Genomic DNA, 13,777 nt, shown 5'->3' on the forward strand with positions numbered 1-13,777 from the left:
GACAGTGCTTTGCACATAGTAAGCGCTTAATAAATGCCATCATTATTATTATTATTAAAGAGTAGCTCAGGTTTACTTTTCTCCTCCCTCCACTAATCTCCCACCCTAGCTGTCAGACTGATTGGTCTCCCCCATCTTTCCTCCTTCCCTTCCCCACAGCACCTGTATATATGTAGATATGTTTGTACATATTTATTACTCTATTTATTTATCTTACTTGTACATATCTATTCTATTTATTTTATTTTGTTAGTATGTTTGGTTCTGTTCTCTGTCTTCCCCTTCTAGACTGTAAGCCCGCTGTTGGGTAGGGACTGTCTCTATGTGTTGCCGACTTGTACTTCCCAAGCGCTTAGTACAGTGCTCTGCACACAGTAAGCGCTCAATAAATACGATTGATTGATTGATTTTGAGGCAATCCTCACTTAGAGGTTAGGTAACCTGACAGAAAAATGGGAGAAAACTGGTTAGCAAAACCCCCATCCTTTACCTCTCAATCGTTTCCATTCCTGGGCAAATCAGGAGGCAATGACTGCCCTTGACTCACATGCCTATGAAAGCCTCCTCAGATGCGTTTTCACTTTCTGTGGCATTAGGTTCACCTGTGGTAGACACGATATTTGTAATCTTTAAGCAATCACAGAGCTTCTCCGTGCCTCAGTTTGTCTCATCCATGACGCCTTTCATCCATCTCATGGGGAAGTCGTGATGATCTCGACAGACGCCCTTTCGATGATAAATGCTTTGTGATGAACGTCTTTCAACATTTTTGAAAAGCTGCTATCTGAAAACAAAGTAAGACATGTGAGTGAACCGAAATGAAGCCGCTTATCGATGACTTCGAAAGTATCCTCGTAAGATATCGTGTCAAGAAGCAGTTTATGGATTAACCACCTTTCTAGATCAATCAATCAATCAATCGCATTTATTGAGCGCTTACTGTGTGCAGAGCACTGTACTAAGCGCTTGGGAAGTCCAAGTTGGCAACATATAGAGACAGTCCCTACCCAACAGTGGGCTCACAGTCTATAAGGGGGAGACAGAACAAAACCAAACATACGAACAAAATAAAATAAATAGAATAGATATGTACAATAAATAAATAGAGTAACAAATATGTACAAGCATATATACATATACAGGTGCTGCGGGGAAGGGAAGGAGGTAAGATGGGGGGGATGGAGAGAGGGACGAGGGGGAGAGGAAGGAAGGGGCTCAGTCTGGGAAGGCCTCCAACACAGTCGTTTCAATTGATAAACCCTGTCAAAATTACCTAAATGAAGACATGCATATTCCAGATTGACATTTTCTATGTATATACGTATACATATATATATCAATTATATATACACATGATAGAGAATTAAAACACTGAGGTGTCAAAGTCTCTCTTGAGCGTACTCCACGAACTGGAAAAAGATGTGTCAAGGAACCATGCTGCAAAGGCAAAACATGAGGATGCTGTGAGCTTTACTGTACTTTATCCTTAGACTAGGCTGAAACACATATGCCTAGAGGAAATATTTTTTGTTTTCCCCCGAGGTAGGTTTGGGGCAGAGTAGGTGGGGAGAGGAAGCGATTTGTTGTTGTTGTTTGGCTCACCAGGTCTTTTAGAAGAGAAACAGTGAGACAGACCAATCTGTCAACCTTCCCTAGGGGGTGAGTTTCCCTCGGGGTTTAAATCAAGTTGGCTTCAGGCCAGTACAATTCTCAGCCCTTTATTAGATCCAGGATCTTTGTTGGGGGCTGTTGGTCACACAGAAAGGAGGGGGATGAGATCTCCGCTGACACAAATCCACTACAATTTCATCCACATCATTTGTTCCTTCCTTCGCCCCTCCCTTCCTCCCTAAATTGCACCCAAATGTTCCCGTCCCTGCCGTCAAACGCCCACTTATATCAACAGACGGTGTGTAAAACACACTGGGTGTCCACAAATTTATTTATTTTAATGTCTGTCTCCCTTTCTAGACTATAAGCTCGTTGTGGGCTGGGATTGTATCCGTTATATTGTTAAATTGTAATAATAATGATGATGATGGTACTTGTTAAGCAGCGTGGCTCAGTGGAAAGAGCGCGGGCTTGGAAGTCAGAGGTCATGTCTGCTGTGTGACCTTGGGCAAGTCCCTTCAATTCTCTGTGCCTCAGTTCCCTCATCTGTAAAATGGGGATTAAGACTGTGAGCCCCACATGGGACAACCTCATTTCGTGTTCCCCCCAGCGCTTAGAACAGTGCTTTGCACATAGTAAGCTCTTAACAAGTACCAACATTATTATTATTATTATTATTAAGCACTTAGAGAAGCAGCGTGGCTCAGTGGAAAGAGCCCGGGCTTTGGAGTCAGAGGTCGTGGGTTCAAATCCCGGCTCCGCCACTTGTCAGCTGTGTGACTTTGGGCAAGTCACTTCACTTCTCTGGGCCTCAGTTACCTCAGCTGTAAAATGGGGATTAAGACTGTGAGCCCCCCATGGAACGACCTGATCACCTTGTAACCTCCCCAGCGCTTAGAACAGTGCTTTGCACATAGTAAGTGCTTAACAAATGCCATTATTATTATTATTATTATTATTATTATTATTATTATTATTATTATTATTATTATTATTATTAGCCAGGCACTGTTTTAGGAGCTGGGGTAGACACAAGATAATCATGTTGGACACAGTCTCTGTTCCACATAGGGCTCACAGTCTTGGTGAAGCAGTATAGTGTAGCAGATAGAGCACAGGATGGGAGTCAGAAGGTCGTGGGTTCCAATCCTTACTCCGCCACTTGTCCGCTGGGTGACCTTGGGCAAGTCACTTCACTTCTCTGTGTCTCAGTTCCCATATCTGTAAAATGGGGATGGCGACTGTGAGCCCCACGTGGGACAGGGACCGTGCCCAACCTGATGTGCTTGTATCCACCCTAGTGCTTAGCACAGTGCCTGGCACGTAGTAAGCACTTACCAAATACTACAGTTATTATTACTATCATTAATAATTTAAATCTTCATTTCACAGGATGAGGGGACCGAGGCCCAGAGAAGTGAAGTGTCTTGCCCAAGGTCAGACAGCAAAGTGGCGGAGCAGGGATGAGAATCCACAACCAGTCTCCCAGGCCCGTGCTCTATCCACTAGGCCATGCTCCCAAGCACTTAGTACAGTGCTCTGCACACAGTAAATGCTCAATAAATACCATTGATTGAGGCACCTCTTGAATAAGAGCTTTTTCTCAGCTCCCCCTCCCTTCCGCGTCACCCTGACTCGCTCCTTTAGCTCTCCACACCCCACTGCACTTATGGCCCTGCTGAGAGCTCACCTCCTCCAGGAGGCCTTCCCAGACTGAGCCCCTTCCTTTCTCTCCCCCTCGTCCCCCTCTCCATCTCCCCCATCTCACCTCCTTCCCATCCCCACAGCACCTGTATATATGTATATATGTTTGTACAGATTTATTACTCTATTTATTTATTTATTTTACTTGTACATATCTATTCTATTTATTTTATTTTGTTAGTATGTTTGGTTTTGTTCTCTGTCTCCCCCTTTTAGACTGTGAGCCCAATGTTGGGTAGGGACTGTCTCTATATGTTGCCCACTTGTACTTCCCAAGCGCTTAGTACAGTGCTCTGCACATAGTAAGCGCTCAATAAATACGATTGATGATGATGATGTATATCTGTATATATCTATAATTCTATTTATTTATATTGATGCCTCTTGACTTGTATTGAGGCCTGTCTCCCCACCCTAGACTGTAAGCCCAATATGGACAGGGATTGTCCCTCTTTATTGCTGTAGTGTACTTTCCCGAGCGCTTAGTCCCACTTGTCTGCTGTGCGACACTTGACTCTGTGTGATGCTTGACTGCTTCTCTGTGCCTCAGTGACCTCATCTGTAAAATGGGGATTAAGACTGCGAGCCGCACGTGGGACAACCTGATGACCTCCCCCTTCTAGACTGTGGGCCCACTGTTGGGTAGGGACCGTCTCTGTACGTTGCCAACTTGGACTTCCCAAGCGCTTAGTACAGTGCTCTGCACACAGTAAGCGCTCAATTAATATGATTGAATGAATGACCTTATAGCTATCCCAGTGCTTAGAACAGTGCCTGGCACGTAGTAAGCGCTTAAGAAATACCATAATTACAGCGCTCTGCATGTAGGAAGCGCTCAATAAATGCGATTGGAAAGTGGAAAGAGCACGGGCTTTGGAGTCAGAGGTCATGGGTTCAAATTCATTCACTCATTCAATCGTATTTATTGAGCGCTTACTGTGTGCAGAGCACTGTACTAAGCACTTGGGAAGTACAAGTGGGCAACATATAAAGACAGTCCCTACCCAACGGTGGGCTCAGCAGTCTAGTCAAATCCTGGCTCTGCCACTTGCCAGCTGTGTGACTTTGGGCAAGTCACATAACTTTTCGGTGCCTCAGTTACCTCATCTGTAAAATGGGGATTAAGACTGCGAGCTCCCTGTGGGACAACCTGATCACCTGGTAACCTCCCCAGCGCTTAGAACAGTGCTTTGCACATGGTAAGCGCTTAATAAATGTCATCATTATTTTTATTTATGGATGGATGGATGGATGAGAGGCAGAACTGAACCGGGCCGGGCGCCTCTCCGCGTGAGGAGAGGGAGGGCGGGAGGGGGCGCGCGCGGGCAGTGGAAGGCGCGCGCGCGCGCGGGAGAGAGAGAAACAGCGCGGGCAGTGGAGGGCGCGCGCGGGCGGAAGGGGGCGCGCGCGGGCAATGAGGGGCGCGGGCGGGAGAGAGCGCGCGCGGGCGGAAGGGGGCGCGCGGGAGAGAGAAAGCGCGCGGGCAGTGGAGGGCGCGCGCAGGCGGAAGGGGGCGCGCGTGGACAATGAAGGGAGCGCGCGCGAGCACTGAAAGGCGCGCGCATGCGGTAGAGGGCGCGAGCGGGCGAGAACGCGCGTGGGCGGAAGGGGGCGCGCACAGGAGGAAGGGGGCGCGCGTCGGCAGTGAAGGGCGCGAACGGGCGGGAGAGAGCGCGCGTGGGCGGAAGGGGGCGCGCGTGGGAGCACGTGCGGGCAGTGGAGGGCAGGAGAAAGCTCTCGTGGGCGGGAGAGAGCACGCGCAGGCGGTGGAGGGGGCGAGAGGGCGGGAGAGAGCGCGCGTGGGAGGAAGGGGCGCGTGGGAGAGGGGAGAGCGGGCGGGCAGTGTAGGGCGCGCGCAGGAGGAAGGGGGCGCGCGTGGGCAGTGGAGGGCGTGCGCAGGAGGAAGGGGGCGCGCGTGGGCAGTGGAGGGAGCGCATGGGCAGTGAAGGGCGTGGGCGGGAGAGAGCGCGCGCAGGCAGTGGAGGGCGCGAACGGGCGGGAGAGAGCGCGCGTGGGCAGTGAAAGGCGTGGGCGGGAGGGCCGCGCGCGGGCGGGAGAGAGCACGCGCGGGCGGTGGAGGGCAGGAGCGGGGAGGAGAAAGCGCGCGTGGGAGGAAGGGGGCGCGCGTGGGCAGTGAGGGGCGTGGGCGGGAGAGCGCGCGCCCAGGCGGTGGAGGGCGCGCGCAGACGGAAGGGGGCGCGTGGGCGGAAGGGGGCACGCGTGGGCAGTGAGGGGTGTGGGCGGGAGAGCGCGTGCGCAGTTGATGGAAGGCACGAGCGGACGGGAGAGCGCGCGTGGGAGGAAGGGGGCGCGCGTGGGCAGTGAGGACAGTGGGCGGGAGAGGGCGCCCGTGGGCGGGGAGAGCACGCGCGGGCAGTGGAGGGCGCGGGCGGGCGGGAGAGAGGGCGCGCGCGGGCAGTGGAGGGCGCGCGCGGGCAGTGAGGGGAGCGCGAGCGGGCACAGAGGGGCGCGCGGGAGAGGAAAAGCGCGCGGGCAGTGGAGGGCGCGGGCGGGCGGGAGAGAGCGCGGGCGGGAGAGAGCGCGCGTGGGTAGTGGAGGGTTCGGGCGGGCGGGAGCGCGCGTGGGAGGAAGGGGCGCGCGTGGGCGGGAGAGAGCGCGCGCGGGCACTGAAGGGCACGCGCGGGCATTGAGGGGAGCGCGCGCAGGTAGCAGAGAGCGCGGGCGGGCGGGGGAGCGCGCGCGGAGGCGATGGAGGGCGCGAGCGGGCGGAAGAGAGTGCCCGTGGGCGGGGAGAGCGCGCGCGGGCAGTGGAGGGCGCGGGCGGGCGGGAGAGAGCGCGCGCGGGCAGTGGGAGGCGCGAGGGGGCGGGAGAGAGCGCGCGTGGGCCGTGAAAGGCGTGGGCGGGAGGGGGAGCGTGGGCGGGAGAGGGCACGCGCGGGCACTGAGGGAGCGCGGGCGGGCGGGAGAGAGCGCGCGGGCGGGAGGAAGGGGGCGCGCGTGGCGTGGGCGGCTGAGGGCGCGGGCGGGCGGGGCAGGGGGAGCGCGCGCAGGGAGCGCGGGGCGCATGCGCGCGTGCTCGTGCAGCGTCGGGCCTGAGGGGAGCGGGTGACGAGGCCGCCGCCTCCGCCTCCGCCTCAGGGCTCCATTGGGTGCGGGCCGGGGCTCCGCACACGGCAAACCGCTTCGGGAACCCCCGCTGACGGGGTGGGTCCAGGGATGGACGATGTGGTGGCATCAACGGGTGGGCGGTACAGCAATAAACACACACGTCAGCATCATCATCATCAACCGTATTTATTGAGCGCTTACTGTGTGCGGAGCACTGGACTAAGCGCTTGGCAAGTACAAGTTGGCAACATCTAGAGACAGTCCCTACCCAGCAGTGGGCTCACAGTCTAAAAGGGGGAGACGGAGAACAAAACCAAACATACTAACAAAATAAATAGAATAGATATGTACAAGTAAAATAAATAAATAGAGTAATAAATATGTACAGACATATATACATCTATACAGGTGCTGTGGGGAAGGGAAGGAGGTAAGATGGGGGGGATGGAGAGGGGGACGAGGGGGAGAGGAATCAATCAATCAATCAATCAATCGTATTTATGGAGCGCTTACTATGTGCAGAGCACTGTACTAAGCGCTTGGGAAGTCCAAGTTGGCAACACATAGAGACAGTCCCTACCCAACAGTGGGCTCACAGTCTAAAAGGGGGAGACAGAGAACAGAACCAAACATACCAACAGAATAAAATAAATCGGATAGAAATGTACAAGTAAGATAAATAAATAAATAAACAGAGTAATAAATATGTACAACCATATATACATATATACAGGTGCTGTGGGGAAGGGAAGGAGGTAAGGCGGGGGGTATGCAGGGGGGACGAGGGGGAGAGGAAAGAAGGGGCTCAGTCTGGGAAGGCCTCCTGGAGGAGGTGAGCTCTCAGCAGGGCCTTGAAGGGACACATCCCCTGCCCACAACGAGTTTACAGTCTAGAGGACGAGTTATTCCCGTTCTGCTTTTCCTCCGAGCGGTGCTTTGCACGTAGCAAGTGCTTAACAAATAACAATAGTGCTATTACTCTATTTATTTATTACTCTATCTTGTACATATCTATTCTATTTATTTTATTTTGTTAGTGTGTTTGGTTTTGTTCTCTGTTTCCCCCCTTATAGACTGTGAGCCCGCTGTTGGGTAGGGACCGTCTTTATGTGTTGCCGACTTGTACTTCCCAAGCGCTTAGTACAGTGCTCTGCACACAGTAAGCGCTCAATAAATACGATTGATTGATTGATGGGTGAATGAGTGAGAGAAGCGCTTAGAGACAATGAGAGAATGAGAAGGAGCCCGGGATAGGGAGGCAGAGGACGTGGGTTCGAATCCCGACACCGACACTTGTCAGCCGTGGGACTTTGGGCAACTCACGTCGCTTCTCTAGGCCTCAGTTACCTCATCTATAAAATGGGGGTGAAGACTGGGAGCCCCACGTGGGACAACCTCATCGCCTTGTAACCTCCCCCAGCGCTTAGAACAGCGCTTGGCACATAGTGAGCGCTGACTTCAAGACTGTGAGCCCGCCGTTGGGTAGGGACCGTCTCTATATGTTGCCAACCTGGACTTCCCAAGCGCTTAGTACAGTGCTCTGCACACAGTAAGCGCTCAATAAATACGATTGAATGAATGAATGAGCCCGCTGTTGGGTAGGGACCGTCTCTATATGTTGCCAACCTGTACTTCCCAAGCGCTTAGTCCAGTGCTCTGCACACAGTAAGCGCTCAATAAATGCGACTGAACGAATGAATGGGCCTGCTGTTGGGTAGGGACCGTCTCTGTATGTTGCCAACCTGTCCTTCCCAAGCGCTTAGTACAGTGCTCTGCACACAGTAAGCGCTCAATAAATACGATTGAATGAAGGAATGAACAAACCCCATCATCATCATCATTACTATTATTACTATCGGGGGGAATGGGTTCCTCCCAGAGACCCTGGGCAAACCACTTCACTTCTTGTGCCTCAGTCACCTCATCCGTCAAATGGGGATGAAGACTGTGAGCCCCGCGGGGGACAACCTCATCACCTTGTATCTCCCCCAGCGCTTAGAACAGTGCTTGGCACAGAGTAAGCGCTTAACCGATACCATCATTCTCTGGGCCTCAGTACCCCCATCTGGAAAATGGGGATGAAGACTGTGAGTCCCACGGGGGACAACCCCATCACCTTGGATCTCCCCCAGTGCATAGAACAGTGTTTGGTCCATAGTAAGTGCTTAACAAATACCAAAATTATTAGTATTATGATTACTTTCCAGGCGCTTAATCCAGTGCTCTGCACACAGTCAGCGCTCAATAAATACGATTGAATGGATGAATGAATGTTCTGCACACAGTCAGCGCTCAATAAATACGACTGAATGAATGCTCTGTACAGTCAGGGCTCAATAAATACGACTGAATGCATGCTCTGTACAGTCAGCGCTCAATAAATACGACTGAATGAATGCTCTGTACAGTCAGCGCTCAATAAATACGATTGAATGAATGCTCTGTACAGTCAGCGCTCAATAAATACGATTGAATGAATGCTCTGCACACAGTCAGCGCTCAATAAATACGACTGAATGAATGCTCTGTACAGTCAGCGCTCAATAAATACGACTGAATGAATGCTCTGTACAGTCAGCGCTCAATAAATACGACTGAATGAATGCTCTGTACAGTCAGCACTCAATAAATACGATTGAATGAATGCTCTGCACACAGTCAGCGCTCAATAAATACTATTGAATGAATGAATGCTCTGCTACTGTTAGTGCTCAATAAATACAACGGAATGAATGAACGCTCTGCAGTCAGTGCTCAATAAATACAGATGAAGGAATGAATGCTCTGCACACAGCACTCAATACGGTTGAAGTAATGAATGAATGCTCTACACAGTCAATAAATACGAATGAATGAATGAATGCTCTGCTCACAGTCTGCACTCAATACGATTGAATGAATGAATGAATGCTCTGCATACAGTCAGCGCTCCATATGAATGAATGAATGCTCGGCAGTCAGCACTCAATAAATACCATTGAATCAATGAATGCTCTGCAGTCAGCACTCAATAGATACTACTGAATTAATAAATGAATGCTCTGCACACAGTCAGCACTCAATAGATGCTATTGAATTAATAAATGAATGCTCTGCACACAGTCAATAAATACGATTGAATGAATGAATGCTCTGCACAGTCAGCGCTCAACAAATACGATTGAATGAATGAATGAATGAATAAATAAATGCTCTGCAGTCAGCGCTCAATAAATACTATTGAATCAATGAATGCTCCGCACACAGTCAGCACTCAATAGATACTACTGAGTTAATCAGTCAATAAATACGGCTGAATGAATGAATGCTCTGCACAGTCAGCGCTCAATAAATACAACTGAATGAATGAATGAATGCTCTGTAAGCGCTCAATAAATACGATTCCTCTCCCCCTCCCCATCCTCCTGCCTTACCTCCTTCCCCTCCCCGCAGCACCTGTATATATGTTTGTATGTATTTATTACTCTATTTACTTATTTTACTTGTACATATTTATTCTATTTATTTTATTTTGTTAATATGTTTTGTTTTGTTGTCTGTCTCCCCCTTCTAGACCGTGAGCCCACGGTTGGCTAGGGAAAGTCTCTATATGTTGCCAACTTGTACTTCCCAAGCGCTTAGTACAGTGCTCTGCACACAGTAAGTGCTCAATAAATACGATTGAATGAATGAATACGACTGAATGAATGAATGAATGCTCTGCTCACAGTCAGCGCTCCATAAATACGATTGAATGGATGAATGAATGCTCTGCACAGTCAGTGCTCAATAAGTACGATTGAATGGACGAATGAATGCTCTGCAGTCAGCGCTCAATAAGTACGATTGAATGGATGAATGAATGCTCTGCACAGTCAGCGCTCAATAAATACGACTGACTGAATGAACGCATGCTCTGCACGGTCAATACGAGTGAATGAATGAATGCTCTGCACACAGTCAATAAATACGACTGAATGAATGCTCTGCACACAGTCAATAAATACGACTGAATGAATGAATGCTCTATTCACAGTCAGCGCTCAATAAATACGATTGAATGGATGAATGAATGCTCTGCAGTCAGTGCTCAATAAATGCAATTGAATGAATGAATGCTCTGCAGTCAGCACTCAATAAATACGACTGAATGAATGAATGCATGCTCTGCACAGTCAATAAACACGACTGAATGAATGCTGTGCTCACAGTCAGCGCTCAATAAATACGATTGAATGGATGAATGAATGCTCTGCACAGTCAGTGCTCAATAAATGCAATTGAATGAATGAATGCTCTGCTGTCAGTACTCAATAAATACGACTGAATCAATGAATGTATGCTCTGCAGTCAATAAACACGACTGAACGAATGTTCTGCTCACAGTCAGTGCTCAATAAATACGATTGAGTGGACGAATGAATGCTCTGCACAGTCAGCGCTCCATAAATGCAATTGAATGAATCAGCACTCAATAAATACGACTGTCTGAATGAACGCATGCTCTGCACAGTCAATAAATACGATTGAATGAATGAACACTCTACACAGTCAATAAATATGACAATGGATGAATGCTCTGCTCACAGTCAGCGCTCAATAAATACGATTGAACAGATGAATGAATGCTCTGCACAGTCAGCTGTCAATAAATACAATCAATCAATCAATCATATTTATTGAGCGCTTACTGTGTGCAGAGCACTGTACTAATGAATGCTCTGCTCAGTCAGCGCTCAATAAATACGATTGAATGGATGAATGAATGCTCCGCACAGTCAGCACTCAATAAATACAACTGAATGAATGAATGCATGCTCTGCACACAGTCAATAAATACGATTGAATGAGTGAATGCTCTGCACACAGTCAGCGCTCGATGGATACGATTGGATGGATGGATGGTTGGATGGATGGTTGGATGGATGGATGGATGGATGGATGGATGGATGGATGGATGGTTGGATGGATGGATGGTTGGATGGATGGATGGATGGTTGGGTGGATGGATGGGTGGGTGGATGGATGCATGGTTGGTTGGATGGATGGATGGATGGATGGATGGATGGATACATGACTGAAAGATCAGGGGATTCCTTTTCGACTTACCCGGAAATTGGCTGAAGAAAACCCAACGAATGTCGGAGGAAAGTTCCTCGTCGTCGGACTGGTCCATCCCTGCTTTTCCCTCCCTCCCTCCCTCTCTCCCTTAATCCCTAAGGACCATTTTTCCCCAGCTAGGACGCGCGAACACGCCTGCGCATGCGCTAGTTCTCTTGCTCCCCTCGCCCCCCAGGAGCGATTCCGTCAGCGGGATGGGGAAAGTCTCGCGAGAACTCAAAAAGCACAGCGGCCTCTACCGTTCACTCCCAGACTTGCAGCTCCTCCCTCCCAATTAACAGTAATTCGTTTATTTTTTTTAATTTTTTTTTAATGCTCCTCCCTCCCAATTGTCAGTAATTCATTTATTTTTAAAAAAGTTTTTTAATGGTATTAAGCGCTTACTATGTGCAAAGCGCTGTTCTAACCGCTGGGGAGGTTACAAGGTGATCAGTTGGTCCCACGAGGGGCTCACAATCAATCAATCAATCAATCAATCAATCAATCAATCATATTTATTAAGTGCTTACTGTGTGCAGAGCACTGTACTAAGCAATTGGGAAGTACAAGTTGGCAACATATAGAGACGGTCCCTACCCAACAGTGGGCTCACAGTCTAAAAGAGGGAGGCAGAGAACAAAACCAAACATACTAACAAAATAGAATAGAATAGATATGTACAAGTAAAATAAATAAATAAATAAATAAATAAATAAATAAATAAATAAATAGAGTAATAAATATGTACATTTAACAGATGAGGGAACTGGGGCACAGAGAAGTGAAGTGACTTGCCCAAAGTCACACAGCTGCCAACTGGCAGAGTCGGAATTTGAACCCATGACCTCTGACTCCAAAGTCCGCGCTCTTTCCACTGAGCCATGTTGCTGCTTATTGAGCGCTCACTAATAATAAATAATAATAATAATAATGGCATTTAATAAGTACTTACTATGTGCAAAGCACTGTTCTGAGCGCTGGGGAGATTACAAGGTGATCAGGTTGCCCCACGGGGGGCTCACACTCTTAACCCCCATTTTACAGATCAGGGAACTGAGGCACAGAGAAGTTAAGTGACTTGCCCAAGGTCACACAGCTGACAATTAGCAGAGCTCACTGTGTGCAGAGCGCTGGACTAAGCGCTTGGGAAGGTCAAGTCGGCAACAGATAGAGATGGTCCCTACCCAACAACGGGCTCATACTCTAGAATAATAATCATTATCATCATCATCATCATTCATTCATTCATTCATTCAATCATATTTATTGAACGCTCACTGTGTGCAGAGCACTGCACTAATAATAATCATCATTCATTCATTCAATCGTATTTATTGAGCTCTCACTGTGTGCAGAGCACTGGACTAATCGCTTGGGAAGGACAAGTCGGCAACAGATAGAGATGGTCCCTACCCAACAACAGGCTCGCAGTCTAGATTAATAATAATAATAATAATAATATTCATTCATTCAATCGTATTTATTGAGCGCTCACTGTGTGCAGAGCACTGGACTAAGCGCTTGGGAAAGACAAGTCAGCAACAGATAGAGATGGTCCCTTCCCAACAACGGGCTCACAGTCTAGAATAATAATAATAATAATATTAATTCATTAAATTGTATTTATTGAGTGCTCACTGTGTGCAGAGCACTGGACTAAGCGCTTGGGAAGGACAAGTCGGCAACAGATAGAGACGGTCCCTACCCAACAACGGGCTCACAGTCTAGAATAATAATAATGATATTCATTCATTCAATCATATTTATTGAGTGCTCTCTGTGTGCAGAGCACTGGACTAAGTTCCTCGAAAGTAGTAATAATAATAATAACTTTGATATTTGTTAAGCACTTACTCTGTGCCAAGCACCGTTCTAAGCGCTGGGGGAGATACAAGGTGATCAGGTTGTCCCCCGTGGGGCTCACAGTCTTCATCCCCATTTTCCAGATGAGGGAACTGAGGCGCGGAGAATGATGATACTGGTTAAGCACTGACTATGTGTCAAGCACTGTTCTAAGCGCTGGGGGAAATATAAGGTCATCAAGTTGTCCCATGTGGAGCTCACAGTCTTCATCCCCATTTGACAGATGAGGGAACTGAGGCCCAGAGAGGTGAAGTGACTTGCCCAAAGTCACGCAGCTGGCAAGTGGCGGAGCCGGAAGTGGGAAGTACAAATCGGCAACATATAGAGGCAGTCCCTCCCCATGATGGTATTTGTTAAGCGCTTACTATGTGCAAAGCACTGTTCTAAGCGCTGGGCTGGATACAATGTAATCAGGTTGTCCCACACGGGCTCACAGTCTTAATCCCCATTT

The 13,777-nt window shown here is 48.8% G+C and overlaps 1 protein-coding gene across 1 annotated transcript; it reads right to left on the minus strand.

The window, feature by feature from the left end:
- Nucleotides 1-692: 692 nt before the first annotated feature.
- LOC119927074 (vegetative cell wall protein gp1-like) lies at nt 693-6,511 on the minus strand. The gene is made up of 2 exons (XM_038745616.1): nt 5,458-6,511; nt 693-784 (listed from the first exon to the last, which is right to left on the minus strand). Exons 1-2 carry the CDS (start codon nt 6,509-6,511, stop codon nt 693-695), a joined length of 1,146 nt encoding a protein of 381 aa, XP_038601544.1.
- Between the last annotated feature and the right edge of the window lie 7,266 nt (nt 6,512-13,777).

The sequence above is a fragment of the Tachyglossus aculeatus genome, chromosome 4 (assembly GCF_015852505.1).
Source record: "Tachyglossus aculeatus isolate mTacAcu1 chromosome 4, mTacAcu1.pri, whole genome shotgun sequence".
NCBI lineage: Eukaryota > Metazoa > Chordata > Mammalia > Monotremata > Tachyglossidae > Tachyglossus > Tachyglossus aculeatus.